The sequence below is a fragment of the Zingiber officinale genome, chromosome 4B, assembly GCF_018446385.1.
Source record: "Zingiber officinale cultivar Zhangliang chromosome 4B, Zo_v1.1, whole genome shotgun sequence".
NCBI classification, from domain to species: domain Eukaryota; kingdom Viridiplantae; phylum Streptophyta; class Magnoliopsida; order Zingiberales; family Zingiberaceae; genus Zingiber; species Zingiber officinale.
In genome coordinates, this window is record NC_055993.1 from 32,300,238 (window position 1) to 32,323,014 (window position 22,777).

The window sequence follows — 22,777 nt, forward strand, 5'->3', positions numbered from 1 at the left end:
TCAATAAATCTGAAAATTTATGTGAAAATTAGTAATTTTAGAATATTAATTTCTCAAAATTAATTTTGGATGAATGCGAAACTAATTATTAAGTGAGCCCAAATAAAAGCCCATTATGAAAAAATATAGGGTGAAGGGATATAATAGCCCATCATGAAATTGTCCCATATTGGAAGGAAAGGATATTAATCCTTCCTTATATATTGTTTTGTGTTGTTGGGATTTAATTGGTTTAACCCAACCCATGCCCGAATCCTATGAGGGAGGTGCCAAGTACGTGCATTGGACGCTTTATGGTGCACTTTGCACTTCACAGGTACACGTCGTCGCGAGGAGCTTGAGGAGCCTTTCTTTATGGATGACTAAGATAAGGGTGGCTCAACCCAGGTGAAGGGTTGTAATACTTCAGATGGTGTGCGATCTGAGTCATTGGTTTTAAAATGGACGAATTAGATTTGCCTAACTAAAGGGTTAATGCGATCCTTCATATGGGACGTGATATGAACCGTTGGATTCGAGATGGATGAATCGAATTCGCCCATACGAAGGGTGAATGTGATCCTTTAGACAGGACCTGATTTGGTTGGTTGGATTCAAGATGGACGGATTAGATTGAACCAAGAGACCCTTCAAACTCCTCACAAAGTATAAATAGGGCGAAGGGTCAATGTGATCCTTTAGATGGATGCGATTTGGCTGGTTGGATTCAAGATGGACGGATTAGATTGAACCAAGAGGCCCCTCCAACTCCTCACAAAGTATAAATAGGGCCCCCACTAATCAGCGCAATCATCCCATTCAATTCAGAGTGCAAACATTTGAGTTCGAGAAGCATCTTCATTCGTAGTTCTTATGATTTGCAATGTTGCTATTATAAGATAAAAGTTGTTGCATTTTGAAAGACGATTGTCATATTCCGTGAGCACTATGTACGGAGCAAATTCATCTTGAAGATGTAGAGTCCATCTCTAGCTTTGACTTTATCTATATTGTGCTATACTATTATTCTTTCCGTACTCAGATTGCACCTCCACCATCATCAACTCCAACAATAGGGTTTGGAAGTGCCACTAAGGTAACTATTACCTGAACGCTGAATTGGTATTTAATCATCTGTTATTGCAAATGTCTCAAGGAAAAAATTGAAAATAAAAGCTTGTTATACACTGGCATTTTAATTTTATGAAGTCTGGAGGAGAGCCAGGAATCTGATTGCAGGGGTATGGCTTGGATTCCATAGTTACTCTGATCATGCCATTGCCTGGACCCTTTTCTAGGAACATACCTGACTATTAAATGATACTGCTGCATAATATCAAACTCAGTATTGGATATTTGTCATGCTTAGTGGATATTAATAGGTGACCAAGCAGTGCTCTGACCAATCGTCATTAGGCTTACAGCACCAGCTCTAGATGGGAAAGACTTAAAATTAGATCAACAAAAACATGTATTATCATATTATATAGGTTACCTTTGTAAGTGATGTTAGTTTCAACTATTTACTGCCATTATCTATAGTGCTTCTCTACCTTCTCTACTTCTATATCTTCAACTCTAATTGACTTAACTTGTCTAAATATAAAATCTACTGTCTCTATTTGAACATGTTTCTATTGTCTTAATCTAGTTTCTCTCATTTATCATCCTTTGGAGCTTGACTATTCTATAAACTGGTACATAAAATTTAATTGCATGACTGAGTTTTACAAACTATATAACTCGTCTATATTCAATTTATTACTTATACTTTCATATTGTTTTATTTAGTTATTTCTTTTTCATTGTCTTTTTACCTTTCTGCTAGATTGATGAATTTTTCATAGATAAACAGTTCTAATTTAATCATTTCATGCTCTTGTTTTCAGAGTCTTCTATTCTTCTGCTTGCTATATACTACATATATGCAAGGACCATGAAACCTCACAAGCACTTGCACCAAACTCATTATCATTCTGAGAGTTCCAAGGACTACAAAAGTCATGGCATGCAGCAGGCCAATTTCATTCCAGATAATTTCAACTCGCTTGATCAGGTTGACAGACGAGCTTAACCTTTTTGTATTTCCAACTATTTTATATTTCTTATAGAATGAGTTCCAAATGTGATTAGTTTCATACCTTAATATGGTACATTTGCTTTCGAAACTATAATAGGTGCTATACTATCTCATACAATGGTAGCTATGATTTGATTAGCACTTTACAAACAACTTTTGTTTGTATTTTTGTTGGTCATTACTTATTTTTTAAACAGAAGTCACTTTCTTTATTATAGATCTTTTATATTGACAGTTTGGATATTTTATTGTGCATGCTCTGGGATTGCATAATGTTCAATGGACATTAAGATTATGTAGCTGATCTCAATAATTGGGGCAAACATTGCTTGATGATGAAGATTGAGCCACTTTGTGGTCCATATTCTATTTTTTTTATTATTTCTTCTAATTAAGCCTTTTTTAACCGTGGAAAGTCATTGGCGCCACTTACATTACATGGTCATTTCGTAGTATGGATTAAAATTTTGTCCGGGTGAAACATGCAAAATTTAGTGTTCCGTCCATCACCCGACACTGACACCGTCGGCCATCGCACCTTCTATGGGTCGCAACGGGACCCACGAGCGCGTGGGTCAGGCAAGGGATGCCCACGGGTTGCGACAGGGACATGTGCCCCATGCACAAAAGAAAAACTTAGGTTAATAATTTCAATTATCTCCTAATAATAAATAGGATAATCTAAATCGGCTTAATTAAATCTTAATAAAACTATCCTATTAATTTAATATATATTATTTATTTTAATTTTGAAAATATATAATAAATTATTTATTTACCATATGGAGGCGGTGCGATCTCATATTTTTCTTTTTCTTTTTCTTTTTCTTTGCATTTTTAATTTTTTAATATTTAGATTATTTTAATTAATATATTTTATAATTAAAAAAAATCAAAGCCATATTAGTACAACCTAAATGATATTGAAACTGTATGGTTTCGGTTGTGAACTAATACTCCGATATGGATCGAGATTTTCTATTTTGTTTTCCTTTATTTCTTAGGTCATATAATGTTGTTTTTTAAGGCATTAAAGGGCATTTCAAGTTGTTCTAGGTGGGAGGTTATTAGTCCATTGTCTAGTGTCTAAACAATAGGTAGGATTGAGTATTCGATTAAAACCGAACTAATCGAAATCTAACCAACCAAATTTTTTTAGACAAACTAAACCATCCTACTTTGCCATTAAAATTGAAAAATCAAACTAATTATTAAATTAATTGAATTTTTTTTATTAGGAGTTGTTGATTTCTGCATTATTAGTTGACTGCTATGCGGATAGCTGACTACACAAATCGATTTTTGAACTAATCGTGTTTGATTTGTGGATCATCAGTAATGTATTGTGATCAGTTCCAGATTTGGTTTAATAAATTCTGAATTTTATAATCAAGACCAAACCAAATAAACTGAAATAACTGAGATTTTTTTCAAAAAATAAATTTTCAAATTAATTGAATGGAATTTCTAAAATAAGTCAGCTCGTTTATTTTAGTTGTTCACCCCTAAGAATAAATGGGTGCATAACATCTAGGTAATTAGTATATATGCATCTTAAGTAGGATTAGATGAAGTTACCAAATCTAAATTTTGGGATGACATAGATGAAGTATTATAAAATATCCCGCAAAACGAAATGATCCTAATAGGAGTAGATCTAAATGGACATATAGGAGTGAAAAAATAAGAAATATAATAGAGTGTATGGGGTTATGGATTTGGAACAAGAAACGAAGAAGGGAAAGTTATATTGGATTTTGCAATAGCATATGATCACTTGGTTAGTTCAAAAGTAGTTGATATGTTTTTCAAGAAAAAGAGAATACTTGGTCAATTCAAAAGTGGGAATAATAAGTCGCAAATTAATTTTCTTATGGCTAGAAAGAAGGATAAAATTTTTTATAAAGATTGTAACATCATCCTCGGAGAAAGTTTAACTATCCAATATAAGTTAGTAATGTTGGATATGTGCATTAGATATAGTATCAATAGAAGGAAAATGTGTACGATTTCTAAAATTAAATGGTGAAAGTTAAAGGATAAGAAACAAAATATATTTAAGGAAAAGGTAGGAGTACAAGTATTAGGAGAAATACATAGTGGCTCTAATACGATATGGGATAAAATGACATTAAAGTTGAAATAGTAGCCAAGAGGGTACTCGGTGAGCTAAGAGGGATGTACACAACTAAAGAATCTTGGTTGTGGAATGAGAAAATACCTGAGAAAAGGGAAAAACGAACAACCTATAAAGTATTATATACTTGTAAGAATGAGAAAATCTTAAACAAGTATACACTAGCACAGAAGGGCCAACAAACCAATGAATGAAGCTAAGAATGAAACTTTTGAACACTGATATTGAAAATTAGACACAAAAGTAAAAAAAAGGGGCAACCTGGTGCACGAAGCTCCCATTATGCGGGGTTCCGGGGAAGGATCCATTGTACGTAGCCTTACCCTATTTTTTGCAAGAGGCTGTTCCCAGGATTCGAACCCATAACCTTTTGGTCACAAAGCAACAAGAAAATTAGACACAAAAGTAAGAGAAAAAAAAATTTATAGAATAGCTAAAGCGAGAGGAAAACAAGAGATCTTATCCAAATAAAATGTATTAAAGATGATGACAATAGGATACTAGTAAATGGTGAGGAAATAAAAGAGTAATGAAATTAACATTTCCATCAACTTATTTTAATGACCAACTTAACTTCAGTAGTTTAAATAGGTCAAACGAGTAGTTTAAATAGGTCAAACGAGTACACAAATTTAAAAATTTATCATAGAATGCAAACTTCAAAAGTAGAACAAGTTTTAAATGAGATTCAAAATAGAAAAGTAGTTGGACTAGATGATATTTTGATAGAGGTATGTAAGTGCCTAAGGAAATAAGATATTGAATACTTACAAAGTTATTCAACTTGACATTGAAAATAAAAAAAATATCTGATTTGTACTTTAGTTCACTTATATAAGAATAAAAAAGATATACAAAATTATACAGACTATAGGGGTATTAAACTAATGAGTCATATTATGATATTTTCAGAAAGAGTAATAAAAAAAACTAAGGAGACCACACTGACTGGAAATCAATTTGGAATTATACTTGGAAGGTCGACAATAGAAGATATAAATCTTCTTAGACAACTAATTAAAAAGTATCGGAACACAAGCAAGACTTATATATGGTATTCGTTGACCTAAAAAATGATTATGATAGATTCTCAAGGGAAATTATATGGAGAATAAAGAGGTGTTAGCATAATATATATTCAATTAATTAAGGATATATATGATGATGTAATGATAAGAGTAAAGATTTCAGGCAGATTAACTGAAACGTTTTCCATAAAGATAGGATTTAATTAAAGATTAGTTCTAAGTCTATTTTTTTTACAATAATTATGCTCGGCACATCCAAGATACCGTACCATAGTGCATGTTGTTTGTAGATGATATTGTTTCGGTGGATGAGACACATGAAAGAGTAAATGCTAAACTCAAATCTCGGGGGGAAATACTAAAGTGAAAGTTTTTAGACTTAGCAGTGGGGTTGAGCAATCGGTTCAAAACTGAAACGATTTAATCAAAACCAAACAAATCCAATTTTTTTCGAACTAACCGACTGAAATATTCAACAAAAATTGAACAAACTGAATCAATAAAACATCAGTTAATTCGGTTTTCAATTGAATTAATTGAACTTTTCAACAATGATACATTTCTATCCGATTTTAACTTTTAAGTCGGCAATTTTGAGAACTTGTGCTTACTTATCATTGCTAATGACAACTTTGAGAATGTGGTATCATTGGAAATCATGCAAAATCACAAGTTGGATACTATCCTCATCCAAATCCCTAATAATTATGATGGTTGCAAAGGGGAATAAAATAAATCAATTTATTTGGTTTAACCAAATTAGGAGTTTTAAAACCGAGACCGAACGAATTAATCGATAACAAAAAAAAGAATTTCTGATATTTTTGTTTAATTCGGTTAGATCGATCGGTTAATTTGGTTTAACTAAACTTTATCTCGCCCCTATTAAGTAGAGTAAAGACGGAATATATAAAATTTAAATTTAGCAATATTAGTCATAATGGAATAATTGTTAAGATAAGAAATGACGAGTTCTTTATAAGTGAGAGCTTTAAGTATTCAAGATCATTTTTTGTAAAAAGATAAAGGGATTGAGAGAGATGTCTTAAAAAAAATATAAGCAGGATGGTTGAAATGGAGAAATGCGTTAAGTATCCTTTGTGATCTTAAAGTACCTCTAAGACTTAAAGGAAAGTTTTACAAAACGGCGGTTAGATTTGCTATGTTATATGAAGATGAATATTGGGCTATGACTCAAGCATATGAGTAGACGATGAAAGTTGCAGAAATAAGGATGTTAAGGTGGATGTGTGGACATACAAGGATGGACAGATGGGATAAAAAATGGAAATATTAGAGAAAAAGTCAAGGTTGCGCCTATTGAAGGAAAATTTCGAGAGATACATTTGAGATGATACATACATGTACTTGGACGACTAATAAATACTCCAATTAGGTGTTGTGAAACTATCACAAATATGCAAATCAAAGGTGGAAGAGGAAGACAAAAAAAAGACATGGTTAGTAACAATAAAATAAGATAAAGTTTATTGAAATATAAATACTAATATAGTAGGGGATAGAGCTCAATGGCGTAGAAGGATCCATATAACCGACCTCACCTAGTGGGATAAGATTTGGTTGTTGTTGTCGTTGTCAAACTACTCATAACTTTTGTGTTAATGTTGTTTTAGGAATAAAAATATTAGGGTTTATTCCTCTAATTTATTCCCTTTTACATGTGTTTTCTCATTATTGTTATATATATAGATACACATTCCCATAAAATATTAAAATTAATAAATAAACTGATGATTTCCTGGGACTACATCTTCCATGATTTCCTTGGATTCCATGATAATATAGTTTCACGTGCTTAGTAAGAGTATCTTCAATTTGGTTATTAATTGCCTGAGGTATATAAACCCATATATGACTTAGTGTATTATGCCTTTACACTAGAGTTTTCTTCTTCTCTTGCAAAATATTAGATGACCTCCTAGAAGAACACAATATGTTGGCGTGAATCATTTTATAGTTCGAAGATAACCATAATCACAATATATGAGATCTTTACTTGAAACATTCTCGAGTTATTACAAAATCCTTATAGCTATCTTTCAATGGTCATAACATGGAATGCTAAAAAATTAATCAAATTAATCAATTAGATTCAATACATAAGATGGAAGATGGAAGGGGAGCCTTGGCTCAAAGGTAAAGTTGTTACCGTATGACCTAGAGGTCATTTAAGTCTCATAAATATCTCTTGCAAAGCAAAGTAAGGTTGGGACCCGCATTGGCAAGAGGTTTGTGCACCGGGCTACCTTTTTTTAAGGCTCAATAGATAGATAAGATATTAGGTTTAGGGATACTAAGTCAGTTTAATTTCCTATGTCTTTTCTAATATTTCAATTAATTAATACCCCCTCCTTATTGTGACATTACATTCATATCTATAGGGTTGTCAACAAGTTCTCTTAGCATACATTCCTCATGAATATCAATGATATTTTTTATTATTGGATGTAAATTTCTTTACCTGAGTAGTCATAGCCTAGAAGTTTATTCTATTTTATTATTTCTAACTAAGTTTTCTTTGGTCACCTTCTTTTTTGATTAATGTCAGTATCATTGTATAACCTAATTGGGTATTTATTGGTTGCTTAAGTACATGTCAATATCATTTTAAATACGTCTCTCGGAGTTTTCCCTTAATAGGTGCAACTCTGCCTCTCTTTAATATTATCATTCTTATCTTGTCTGTTTCGTAAGTCTACACATCTATTTTAACATTTCATTTTTGCAAACCTCAACTTTTACTAATGTGCTCGTTGCATAGTCCAACATTCAATTTCATATAACATAGTAGATCTCATTGATATTGTATAAGACTTTCTTTTAAGTTTTAGAGGTACTTTATAATGCTAAATAACACTTGACAACCTCTTATATTTTAATTATTTTGTTTGTATTCTATGTAAAATATCTATATCAATCCTTCTATCCTTTTGCGAAAATAATCCTAGATACATAAAATTTTTGGTCACAAGCAATTAGTCATCTCCTATTTTTACAATTTTCTTACTACATCTATTACTAAATTTAAAATTTATATATTTTATCTTTACTAAGTTTAAAACCTTTAACTCCTATTGTCTCCCATTGAAATTCTAGTTTAACATTTACTCCATGTGTCTTATCAACCAAAATAATGTCTTTTGTAAACAACATGCATCATTATAACATGTCTTGGATGTGCCTAGGAAATACTCTATATTACCACAAATTTTTATTTTAAAAGTGCTAATGAAAGTGCATAACATTGTGATTTCTACACAATCATCACTACTAATAATAGTGTTATCCACGAAGATAATAAAAAGATGTCATTTTCTATATCAAGTAGTAAGTTGAAATAGAATGATGTCTACCTTAAATCTATTAATTTCATTTATTTGTATTTAATGTAGTCATTCATATTGTTGGTTTGTTTTGAAAAAAAAGACTTTGTAACTTTGTATATCCCTAAAAATTAGGATGAAAAATATTCTATGGGATCGTAATTCTATAAATTATGGGATAACCATAGCTAGTTTCAATGAAAGGTTAATTTTTTAGAAAAGTGTGTTAAAGTTAATATTCTATGAAAACAACTTATTGCAAAACAGGTAAGGTTGTATACAATATACCCTTCTTCGGGACTCCGCATTGACAGGAGCTTTGTACACTGAGCTGCCTTTTGTGTTAAAGTTTTTATTAAGATAATTATATTTTTTATTGAAAAGGTTTGTTATTTTATGAAGAATAAGTCGTGCTATAATTTGATAAAAATGGTTAAGATCTCATATATTGGATAAGTTTTGAGTTAATATAATTTTCAATTTTTGACATGGTATTCAGTTTTGGGTTTCCTTTTTCCACCTTTCATCTCTTCTTTTTCTTTTTCTATTTTGCACTCATTTCTAAAGACACAACAAAACATTTTTTATGTTCCTTTTACCAAACTTCATTGTTGGATTTGTCTTCATCATTGGCATATTATTTGTTTTACTCGACCTTCATTGCCATTTTTTTTTTCTATTTTTTAGTTTTTTTTTTTGCAATTTCTTACTTATAAAAATCTCAAAAGTTGTAAAACCAACTACTATAACACAATGACATACTTAGAGGAGGAGGTTCAATCTCAACAACCTATTGCAAAATATCTAGGTTTCCAATAAATTGAATGATATTAACTATCTCTAGTGGTCCTTGCTTGTTCATATTGCGTTTAAAAGAAAGGGAAAGTTAAGTCATCTTACTTGTGGAGTTAAAACATAGAGACCCTCAGTTTGAGACATGGGATGAAGATTTAACGATTATGGTGTGGTTATGGAATTGTTCCTAAGATTAGTCACATGTGTATATTCTTGGTTATTGATAAGGATATTTGGAATACAATAACAACTAAACCAACTCCGTCTGTGACAAATTATCTTGTCATGGCCCGTTCCAAGTCTGGATAAAGGAGGAGGGTTGCGTTAGGTTGCCAGCCAACATTAAACTAGGACAAATGTTCAATGAATGAATTCATTAAACTATTGTGCTAATATTAGGTTATTTCTCGAAGGAACACGTTGCGGGTCCGATTGTAACGTCTCGGCAAGTATCGCTACATCTCTAAAATTCGGGTGTAGTGTTAAAGATGCAAGAGTTTGCGTTGCAGGTTTGACTGTAACGTATCGGCAAGGATTTGGGTGTAGTGTTAAATAGGCAAGAGTTCTCATATCATTGGTTGGATAAAAATAAATATTATAAGAAAACTAATAGTCTAAGATTTGGAATATGAGACATAAGAACCTTCATTCATAAAGTAATAGAGGTAGTAGATAACGATGATCAAGAGAAAAATTTGTATTTTGTGTGTACAAGAGAGAAAATGAGTAAACTAGAAGGCAAAGATGATGCAATGCAATAACTATTCAGAGTCAGAGATACTGCTTAAGTATATGAGTGAAGGTGAAAATAATGGTTGAAATTGATCAAGTAAGAATCCAGATTCTTTATAAGGAAAGGCTAGTAGCCAAGGGCTATAATAGTTTAAAATCTCATATCGTTTCACCTGATACGGGTAAAACATTTCGTTTCTGGGGGATCGACATTGACAGAAGCACGTCTCTAGTTTCGGCGCACCTCGAGGCCCCGCGGATGCATTGCGCTGGCCTTGGTAGCGCAAAATAGGTGGGGCTGGAGGCCGAAGGTTTTCACTTAGGGTTAATTAAATAACTTATGTTAATAATTTTAATCAACTTTTAGCTATGATTGGAATAATTTAGATATATTTAATTAACACCTAATAAAATTATCTCATTAATTTAATATATATATTAAAAAATATTTTATTTTTTTATTTTTTATTTTTAAATATTCAAATTTAATTTTTTTATTTTTAGTTAATATATTTTATATTTTAAAAATATCGAAACTACGTCGACAGAGCATGATATGGTATCAAAACTCGTTTTGATCGGGACTAAAATCTTAGCACGGGTCGAGATTTTAAACGGGCGATACTCAAATCTATCATATATGATTGATTATCTAGACTTTTGCTCTAGTTGTAAAAATGAGTACTATTAGAATTCTATTGAAATTGACAACTAATTATGGTTAGGAGTTACAATTGTTTATCTCAAGAATGCTTTTTTGTACGTAGAACTAGAGGATTAAGTTAATGTGAAGGTCTCACCAAGATTTGTAAATAATTTTAATACTTATATTCAATTGAAGAAAACTTATATGGACTTAAGTAATCACTACGAGCATGGATTGACAGATTTATAAGAGTTATGATAGCCACGAGAACAAAGCCAAGGGGATCACTCTTTTGCAAGGGAGTCATAATGCTCTTAGCATATGTTGATGATATAATAGTGATAGGAAATGATGGGAAGGAGCGCCAACTTCTAAATCAATGTTATGTTTGGTAAAGAAGTTTGAAATCAAAGATTAGGACATAAAAAACTTTCTTAGGATTGAGGTGGCTCAACCTAAGCAATACATTTTTATCTCCCAATACAAATATAGTACAAATCTTCTTAATGAAACATGCAAAAGAGCATGCAAGCTAGTAAGTAGTAAATACTCCAATAGAGCTAAATCCAAACTTGGAATGACAGAGAAGCTAGAAGACTCTTCTTGTGAATGGAAATTATCTTTAAGAAAATACTTAGGTGAATAGAAGTTGGTATGCTTGGATATTAACCTTCAAGGATTCTAATTATGTTGCAAATATTTTAATTATGTAAAATCATAATATATAATCAAAAGTTGATGTTAATGACTTTAAATATTAATCTCATTATTATGGGCAAGTGAAAAATTCATGTATCTCATAGTTACATTTATCCTTTGCATTCAGTGAATGACTCAATTTATTTAGAGACCAAAGAAATGTCACTGGGAGGTCCTGTTAAGAATTCTCAATATATATTAATGGTTTTCCAGGAAGGTTACTTTTGAAGAAGCATAGGTACATTGTCTAAATGTAGTTATTATTTTATGTCACTTATGCTCAACCTAATTTTGATAGAAATCCACTTTGTGATTATGTATGTTGGAGGCAACCTTGTAGGATTCAAAATTTTGAGTCGTATCGATGTTTCGGTCTTTGATTGTATTAATATTGTTTTGGTATCATGCTAACATTTCAATATATGGTGCCGGTGATAAATTAGAGATGGAAAGAGGAAAGAGATGAAGAAGTAAAAGAAAAAAGACAAAACAACTTGTTCTTTGTCCATTTGGAATGCTATAATTTGGACATTATCTTATATGAAGAAAAATTATTAAAAAATAACTCAATTTTAGCATGCCCAAGGAGTGTTGAGTGATAACATGAATAATACTCGACACTGAAGAGGTGTCGAGTAGTATCGTGTTTCGATAATTTATTGGAACGGCATGTTTCGACCATTTTGACCAATACGGTAAATATGGTAGTACAATCAATTTCTGTAGTAGAATATTAAACAATGACAACCTATGAGATGATGATGTGGATAATTTTTTTTATTGAAGACCTCAGCTTTAACATTAAAGAACCCATGAATCATGCACTGTGACAATAACTTTCTAAATTTTAAGCAATCCAGTGTTTATAAATGCACTAAATGCATTAAGATGGACTACTATTTTATCTACAATGCAGTTATGCCTAATGGTATTAGCACGTCAATACACTTCTTTTGAAAAACAGATGGTACAAATCTTCACAAAGCTTCTCTTTGCTACCTCATTTATTTGCTGTGTAATTAGCTACGCGTACTAGATATCTTTGACCAACAAGTGTTAGTAAAATTATTAGAGACGATTGAATCTAAGACATGCTTACTTTTATGCCCAAGTTTGTATTAAGTCATAATGTTTAGTTATAAATACATAGGTCATAATTCCATAATTCTATTTAGTAGTAATAAGATTACAAGTCAGAGAAAAAAAGAAATAAAGTTTTTTTTTGTTAGTTTTATTTTTTTTAAAAAAGAATAATAATTACATAATTAAACATTGACAGTTATTTTAATTTTACTTTTGTAAAGCAGTTGGCTGTAGTTGACTGTAGGGGTTTGTTGCCCGATTTGTGTAGAAGACAAGTAGGGGAAAATTAGAGAAATTTTTTTGCTTCTCCCCCTCCTTTTCTCCACCCTACACACTCTGTTTACCCACCTTTTATGCACAAGGAAACACAGCCTTGATGCTTATATGAGCATTGGAGTAAATAAGGGAACAGATATTCTTTAGCAGTTGAGACAGTTATGCTGATGAATGCTTGATGATCAACAGAGAAATGACATTATTAGAGTTTCCCTTATTATTTACAGTTTTTTTTTTCAATTCACTATAAAAAGAGTTTACTTTTGTTTATAAAATTCTCTTTGTTTTTTTTTCCACCACAAAATATCATCTTGCAATGGTGAAAGTTTGCTTCATGTGAATTGGTGATGCTATTACCGAAAACATGTTTAGGCTTAACATATTTTGTCTCATTTAGAACAATTCTATGATGAGCTCCATTACTTCTCCCTATATGCATAAGTTTTTGGTTTTGTTTTCTGTGAACCTCGTCTGAGTCATCTTATTTTCTCAGAACTATCGAATACTGTGAGATCATATATTGTCTTATGATATTATACTAACCTTGGTACACGATCACCTCAATTATTGTGTTTAGCAGGTTATCAGGCCAGGTTGTTGTATTTCTTATTTTCTACATTCAGATTTTTCTCTGTGATTCTTTGCTTTCCTTCTGCTTAATAACTACCAGCTGATGTACAGCTGCTCTCTCAGTCTAACTGCGTTCCTATTCATTAGTGAATATCTCTGCTGGACTATGTATACATGCTACCCTGGCATTTAAATATGGAACAATATATAGGACAAGTACCCCTAGTATTTTATATCCAGAATAATAGAAAACATATCATAGTTGTGCAATTTCATTCGTGCACTTAAGCTGAGGATTTAATTTATTTATTGATTTTTCTTTCCCTTGTGCTGTTTTTTTCTTAGGTATGATCATTTAACACAAATTTCACTGTGTTTATATTCTCTGCCTTAGGTCATTTCTGCTTTGAGGGAATCTGGTCTTGAGTCATCAAATTTAATCCTCGGAATTGACTTCACAAAAAGCAATGAGTGGACAGGTTATGAGAATAAGGAGATCTACTTTCTTTGAAACCTCACGTTATTGTAGGTTCTAACAAGATATTTTTTGTTTCATTTAAGTCAAACTGATATTATTGATGTTGATTCTAGGAAAACATTCATTTAATAGAAGATCTCTTCATGCTATTGGTGACAGACCTACCCCATATGAGCAAGCAATTTCCATAATTGGCCATACATTGTCCCCTTTTGATGAGGACAATTTGATACCATGTTATGGTTTTGGAGATGGTAATACTTGTACCCTCTCTCCTTTATCTATTTCTTGAATCCTCGTAGTCAAATTGTTCTCTAAGACTGAGTTTTTGTTCCCCTAACCTGTTACTAGCATCTACGCGTGACCATTCTGTGTTCAGCTTTTACCCAGACAATCATCCTTGTTGTGGTTTTGAGGAAGTTCTTTCACGATACAGAAAGATTGTTTCCCACCTAAACCTTTCAGGTTTGATGTTTTATTTGCTTATGTTTTTAATAACCAACATAATATTCCAATTCAAAATTTACACTATTCTTAAAATTCAACTATTAATCTTATGTTGGATTATGGACTAAATTTATATTACTTTTATTTCTACCCTTGTTTGCTCATCATTTTCTCTCTCTTCTTTTAATATCTTGAATGTAATTCAACTTGTTTAGTGCTGTGACAGAGGTTTCCCTATAGATGGTTGTTAAATTTTATCTAGGCCTCTTCAGATTTATATGCAATTGCATTTTGTTTGATTTGCTACACGGAATGCCCAACAATCTGATGCATAATTAATCCATCAAGGATTCAAGTGATGAGAATCACTCTTTCACTTGCATACAATTAGATAAAAGTGAATGAAGATGTTTTATCACTCGGATCTTCAGTTTGCAGATATTGCCATATTTCTGAGATGTTTTCCTAAACTTTTGATCAATAAAACATCAAAGTAATTTCTGGCTACATGTTTAATATAGTAGAAATTCATTTATAACAACCATTTCAAACTTGGTATCGATGTTGGGGCAGATGGTCCAATACCCCACCCCCCCTAAATATTATACAGATTTGCTTGGTAGGATTGTTGAAATCAAAATTGTCAAGGAAAAAACACAAAAGAATTTATATATGGGATAACAAATTGTGTTTAATCATAATAACTATTTATGATAACATATAATTAACAACATATATTTAGGTAATAAATTTAGAACTATAAAAATTAAATTAGTAGTACAAAACAGTATTAACAATATGAGAAATGGCATTATTATAACATCAAATTAATTTTATTATCATTGTTTGGTAAATTTATATTATAACATTGTGTGTGTATTATTAGATCATTAATAAGTAATAAATTATATTTATTAATGTAGAAGCAATAATATTTTTTTTTGATATTTCATATGCTACGCTTTATTGGGATGTAAATCACATCTGAATTATAGGATTTCCTAATCAAGAATAATTTCTCTCAACTGACCACAACAGAATAGAGAAAGTTAAATTTGTAGCATGGTTAAATGATTGTTCATTTGTTCTAGTGATAATCTTGGGGGGAAATTTAAGTAAGGGAAGCAAATATCTCCGCTGCGATCGACAAAAAGTTTCCTAAATTTTTTTCTAATTAACCAACTTATCCTTTTTCTCTTTTGATTTGGCCATACTTCAATCATCTCCATTTATTTTCTTGTGGAATCTAATTTATCTTTTTATCTAGTTTCTTCGAATGTCTTTTTTACAACTTCTTCGATTATCTGTGTTAGTTTGTGAGTGATCAATTTCTAATGAAAAAGCATTTTGGTGTTTGCGGTTGCAAATCCAACATGTGCACTTCGTATCAGCATCAACCAATCGTGATATCTATGATAGCATGTCACATTACAACTCATCTATCTATAAACCCAAGTCTAACAAACATATAATATAATAATTGTTAATATATTAAAGTATAAATTGAGTCTCATTTTGTGGCTTAATTTAAGTATCAACAATCTCCCCTTCAAAAGTATGTCATGTTCAGCCTTAACATAGAAAACCATAACAATTTGTGGATGAAGTCACCATTATTTTAAAAGGTGGCCGCCTATGCTATTTCTATAAGGGGCCACTTTGTTTAGTTGCTAGATGGTCCTTATTAGAAGTTCCTTTTAAAAAGTGGTCTAAGCGGCTCAGGCATCTAGGCGGGTATTACAAAAAGAGATTTTTTTTAATAAGTTGCTACTAAAAGGAAATCTAATTCTCACCTTTAGTACAATTAATTACCCTTGTTTGTGTGAGCCTCCTAACTCACATGAGTTCGGTTGAATACTTTCAAAGATTCCCTTAATTAATTAATAATTGATAGACATACCATAATTATAGGATCCTCTTTGCCTCCTTATGTATATAATTACTTATATGTAAATAGATTAGGTTATTGAAATAAATTCTCTTTCTTGTTTATATGGTATCTGACCAAGTTTTCCTTCTTTGACCTATTTTTTTTTCTGCCGCCAATATTGCTGTGCCTCGACTCCTCTTTTGTAATTTCGGCACCGACGACCCTTGCTGCTGATTTCAGTGCCAACGTCCTTTGTTGCTGATTTCAATGTTGACGCCCTTTGCTACCGATTTCGGTGTTGACGTCCTTTGCTGCCAATTTCGGTGCCGACATTGCTTGCTGCCGCCTTCTACTGTGGCTGCCGTGCTACTGGATCAACTAGCGCCGCCCTAATCCGCTACTACTCAGGTTCTCCCTCTGATTTCCTCTGATGATGAAGTTTTCAGATTCTAAATTCAATTTGGCTACCACTATTAAATTAAATGGGACAAACTATTTCTTGTGGTCACGTTCGTTTGAATTATTTCAGAAGAAAAAGGAACATATTCTGTCTAGCCCTCCTGACCTTAAAGATCTGAAATATTCAGATTGAGTTTCAGATAATTGTTCTGTTATGGCTTGGCTTCTCAACAGCATGGAGGAGTCCGTGACCACTAATGTTATGTTTGTGGAAACTGCCAAGGAGATGTGGGATGCCTTACGGGGCATGTATTCGAATGACAAGAACATTTCTCGGGTTTTCGAATTATATGAAAAGCTCTTTTCTCTTCGCTAGGATGGTCAATCTGTTAGTAACTATTTTCTTACTCATAAGGGGCTGCCGATGAAATTCTGCTATACCATATCCCACTATCTTGGTTCTCTTCGCCCTTATCTCTCATGCTACTTAGGAGTTGGTCGCTCCACCACTCTCCGTTGATATTGTTATCTGTCGTTGGACATTTACTTTGAAATTTAGAGCTGACGATACTATTGATCAATACAAAGCTCATATGGTGGCCAAAGGATTTACACAGACTTATGGTGTTGATTATTTTGAGACGTTCTCTCTTATTGTTCACTTGAATTTTATTAGAGTTTTATTCTCTTTGGTTGTCAATCAATCTTGGCTAATGTATCAGCTAGATGTGAAAAATGTTTTCCTTTATGGCGATATGCATGAGATCGTGTTTATGGAGAAACCTTTAGGGTATGTTTCTAGGGGGAGAATGCTACTATGGTTTGTAGACTTAAAAAGATTATTTATGGTCTTAAACAAAGCCCCAGTGTCTGGTTTGATAAATTCAGTATTCTGTGTTTGTACGACATAGCACAAATAGGATTATCATTCTTATTGTTTATGTTGATATCCTAATTTTCGGCAGTGATATATGTGGGATAGACGAAGTTAAAAAGTATTTGCAATAACACTTTGTGACGAGGGATATGGGACACCCTAAGTATTTATTGGGAATTGAAATTGCTCACACCAAATCTGGAGTTTCATTATGGCAACGGAAGTATGTCACAGATTTACTCAAAGAAATTGGATTGTTTGGAACGAAGTCGGTTGATACACTTATGATATTAATTCAAGTGTTTAGGATGATACTAAAGAGTTCTTTGAGGATAAGATAAAATATAGACTGGGAAACTCATCTACTTAATAGTAACGAGACTTGACATCTCCTTTACAGTTGGAATAGTTAGTCGTTTTATGGATAAGCCGAAGCAAGTTCACTCAGAAACCGCTACCGGGATTCTTAAGTATATTAAGAAATCTCCAGGAAAAGGATTGTCATTTAAGAAAAATGAACACCTAAAAAATCGAAGCTTATTCTAATATCGACTATGCTAGATCTAAGATCGACATACGGTCTACTTGTAGGTATCGCACTTATATAGGAGGAATCTAGTAATATGGCGTAGTAAGCAACAAATTGTTGTTGCTAGATCGACTGCCGAAGTCGAGCAAGAGCCATGGCTCACACTGTAATTGAGATGTTATGGCTGAAGAATTTACTTAAATAATTATAGTTCACTACAATGAACCACTGGCGTAGCTATTCACATTGCAAGTAACCTAGTTTTCACGAGAGGACTAGGTATATTGAGGTTAACTATCACATTATTTGTGAGTCTCTAATGAGTCAGAAAATTGTCACTCTATTAACAGCATCATCCAACTAAGTTGCTGATGTCGTCACTAAAGCATTAAGAGGAAAAGGATTCTCAGAACTTTGTGACAAGTTGGATATGCTTGACGTATATGCTCTAGTTTGAGGGGGAGTGTTGAATATGTAGGATCGAAAAACGCTAGAGGGGTGAATAACGCTCGTAGATTTTTCACTTTTATCGTAAAATAATCAAGAGTATGCAGTGGAAATAAGAAAGACAAAACCAATTCTAACACAATTTCTTTTACTTGGTTCGGAGCCTTCGACAACTTCTACTCCAAAAGCTCGCACTCCGAGAGTGCTTCGTTGGGCAATCACTATCAGTTCTAATAAGGTTACAAAATTGAAGTACAAAAACTATAAAGTAAAGTTATTGACAACAAGGAGAAAAGGAAGAACTTGATCGTAGGTTGTCGGAACAACGTTTGAGCGTCGTCGAGAGCTTTTTGGAGCAGCGCATAAGAACAGAAGTCGTAGAAGATTGTCTTTCTGAGGTGCTGGTCGAACCCTCTTTTTATAGCCCTGTCTGGGCTCCCCCATTAAGCTGACGTGGCTGCACCTCGGCGAAAGCTTATCTTTGAAAATTTATCCAACTCCGGGTGGTTGGACTGTGACGTATACTGGCCAATCAGCGTGTGCCACCTCAGCTCCTGCTAGTCGCCCATTGGTCCCTTCTCAAGCGCCTGGACCAACGCCAGACGCTTGAACCTTCGGGCGCCTGGACTATGTCCGGGTGCCTAGAGTTCCTTTTTTGGCTACATGATTTCCTGTATTATAAGGTTAGCACAAGAAGTAAAACATAATTGAATTTGACAATCTTGGGATTGCCCGGCTCTGACTTTTGGATTTCCATGAAACTTTAGGTTGAACCGATGCCTACTATTTCTTCTACGGGAATGCGCCCTCACCTACTCCTCTTAGGAGAGTTTACCTGATGCTAAACCGGTCATCTAAATTGTAGGACCCTTGACGGCTGGCTAGAGGAAGGTGAATATCCCTACAAAACAAAACGAACCTTCCTCGATCTTTATAGATTTATCAAAATTAACACTTACATAAAAATAATTAAAAGACGGAAATTAAAAAGAAGAGGCACAAAGAAATTACTTGGTTACAACCGGGGAAGTTGCTAATCCAAGGAAGTTGAAAGCGCACTAAACACTCCTTCAAGCGGAGAAGTCTCTTACAGCCGTTGAAGTACTTAAATACGAAGCTAGACAAAAGACATTGTTTACAAGTGTTCTTTCTAAGCTTCTAGGACCAGGGCTCTATTTATAGCTCTGGTCGGGGCGCTTGGAAAGGTTCCAGGCGCCTGGGTGGGGATAAACTTTTATCCCTGTCGCAATAGAACGTGCCACGTCGCGTTCCGGATAATTTTCTACTTTGGGCGCTCGGAGTCCGGGGCCTGGACCAGGTCTAGGCGCTCGGAATCGAAAGGTGCTTACTTTCCATCTCCACTTTTCACTCCGGTTCCGCTCGGTCTAGTCCGAGTCTTTCGCTTTGGCTCTGCTCGCTTAGGTGTTCTCAACCATCCGAAATAAGGCTCACCCGAACTCAACTTCCGGCCTTCGAGCATTCTTCCACTCCGGCTTCTCGTCTCTCGGAAACGTCGCGCGCTTTCTTCTCGTCCGCCCGCGTACTCTTCCGCAACACCTCGTCCCTCAGACGCACCGAGTCCGTCGATTCTCTCCCGTGTCGTCCTTCTCGCTAACTACGTCTTTTGCTTGATTTCCAGTGCTCCTAAGTTCCTACTACACACTTGGACACAAGGTTAAAAACCAACAGGACCTAACCTGACTTGGTTGATCACATCAAAACTACCTTGAGGTACTAACATAAACCATTTGAACTTTTGCTCAGCATCCAAGACTTCAGGACTTTCCGCTGGACGTCCAATCCTGACTCGTCCAGTCTTCCGCCTGATATCCGCGACCTCTAGGACTTTCACCTACTGTTCTCGACCCTTAGAATTTTCTGCTCGATGTCCTCGACCGGCTAAGACTTCTATCCGGTCCCTCGAATCAGGACTTCCTTGCCTAACCGCAATTAGGGCTTTCCACTTGCCTAGTATTCACTAGGACTTTTACCTTGCCTAAACTCACTTAGGACTTTCTGCACACTCAATCAAACTTATTAGAACTACAATAATCCTTAACTTTGAACCCTTTGCCATTATCAAATTTCGGGTCGATCATCTGGTGCTTCCTGCACCAACAAAATACTCTCAAAGATTCCCTTAATTGTAGGGATTATGATTGATTGAGATTAGCTCGATTATAGGGATTAAGGTTGATTCTAATTAATGATTGACATACATATCATAATTATAGGATCCTCTTTCCTTATATATATAAATACCCATATGTAAGCAGATTAGGTTATTGAAATAAATTATCTCTTTCTCCTTTACAAGTTCTGCCTCCCTTTTTACACTCGAGTCAACAACCTACACTGATTTTCACCTATCTTTTTTTGCTTCTCTTTCCTAGATGTGTTCCCCTTCTCTTGTCTTTTTTTATTTTCCATTCATTGTTAATTTTTTTTCATTTAATATCATAACACTTAAAATGATTCTTTTAGCATTTGTGATTAGTTTTCTTGATATATGAAAACATAAATTGTTTTATCATTGTTATGTATTTAGTGTTACTTATTAGTTTATGACTTGTTTATTGCTGTTCGTATAATTTTGATTATTAAGGATACAATTATTGTGTAAACATATATTATATGTCATTTTTAATTAATAGATTTTTCTTCCTATATTAATATTATTTTCACATTGACCATCTAGGCCCTCGCTTAGACGCTTGCCCGCCTACTATCTAGGTGGCAGGTAGTGGGTCGAGTCTACTGTCTATTGTTTGAAAGGAAATTTTGATTTATTCCGATAGAAAATATTCAACTAACCGAATATTATTTTTAAGAGTGATATCCATGCTCATATCCATTCTCATTCCACAATACTATCATTCTCATTCCGATTCCTAGGAAAGAACCAAATGCCACCTTAGTTGTTGTTGTTGTATTTATCAACATTTAAAGTTGCTACTATAACTCTAAATTATCATCATTTTTAGCACAAGTTAAGATAATTATTTTATTTACCATCATTCAATCACTATTTCTAAATCAATCGCCAATAATATATCTCTAATAAATCTATTATTAATAAATTCATTAATATGTGAATCACTAGAACTAGTGCCCTTAGGCTCCGTTTGGTAGGGGTGATAGGATTAGGATTATGTTTTCAAAAAGTTATTAATATGCCGCTTGGTAGGGTTGATTAGGGGCAGGATTAGGGTTGATTAGGAGTGGGATTCTCAATCCCTAGGCATGGGAAGTGATTATTAATCCTACCCCCAATCCTATCATAATCAACCCAATTCTAATCCTATCACCCCTACCAAACGGAGTCTTAGTATATAATAACGTGATTTGATGTATGGGCTAACACCCTCGCTAGTGATATACAATAATATAGTGCCCTTGTACAAATCGATATCCGCTCTTTATCATAATCTTATGTGGACAATTAGGTTCTGTTTTTTTAAAATACCTTTTAGGATTTCTTTTCTTCATTTAAATTCATTATTCTTTCACTTAAATCTTTACATTACAATTATTATACTTTGGCACATAAGATTGGTTAGTGTAAACGATTAGCCCAACCATTTTTCTTTATTATAAGTTATGCTAATTTATTGTATATTAGCATTTGATCTCTAGATATGAGGTGTAGAACATAAAACACAAATATCAATATCTAAATCAATAAGAAACATGAAAGGAAAAGTAGTATAATGACAGCTATCAACTGAAAAAAAAAAGTAAATTAGAGTATTCGTTTTAATTTGTTTCTTAAATAATTGCTTCCTTAATTTCCAAATGAAAGTCATATGTGAACATGAAACGAATATTAATTATTCAACACTAATAGTTTTATTTTAAATTCCATTTTGTTATTTTAAATATTATTTTAATTCCTTTTTTGGAAAATGTTATAGAAGTATATATAATCCATTTTGTATTTTTATTTGTGCTAATTGAACAAGAATAGAAGTGACAGGATAAATTTACCCACCTATATGTACAACAATAGATTCAAGTGTGAAAATGAGTGTGCTCCATTGGAATGTGTATTTACAAGTATAATATGAAAAATAACTCAAGAAACTCAAAATTGATTCTAATAATGATAATACAACAACAACCAAGCCATTATCCTACTAAGTGTTGCAATACTAAGTGAGGTTGATTATATGGGCTCAATCCTCTACTATATTATCATCTATATTTAATTAAATTTTATTTTATTTAATTATTACTAACCAATTCTTTTTTAATCTCTCTCAATTAATATGTATATTTGTTATGATCTCACATTACCTAATTAGGACATTAATGATAATAATACAAAATCTAAAAGTTAACTGAAGTTGATGGATAGAATC

The 22,777-nt window shown here is 33.1% G+C and overlaps 1 protein-coding gene across 1 annotated transcript in view; it reads left to right on the forward strand.

The window, feature by feature from the left end:
• The first annotated feature begins 1,878 nt into the window (after nucleotides 1-1,878).
• The window catches only part of LOC121974923 (E3 ubiquitin-protein ligase RGLG3-like), a 43,540-nt gene continuing 22,641 nt past the window's right edge, over nucleotides 1,879-22,777 (forward strand). The window contains exons 1-4 of the mRNA XM_042526212.1: nucleotides 1,879-2,035; nucleotides 13,764-13,848; nucleotides 13,961-14,101; nucleotides 14,199-14,312. Coding sequence (XP_042382146.1) covers nucleotides 1,916-2,035; nucleotides 13,764-13,848; nucleotides 13,961-14,101; nucleotides 14,199-14,312 — 460 coding nt within the window. The 5' untranslated portion in view covers nucleotides 1,879-1,915. The remainder of the gene's footprint in view (nucleotides 2,036-13,763; nucleotides 13,849-13,960; nucleotides 14,102-14,198; nucleotides 14,313-22,777) is intronic.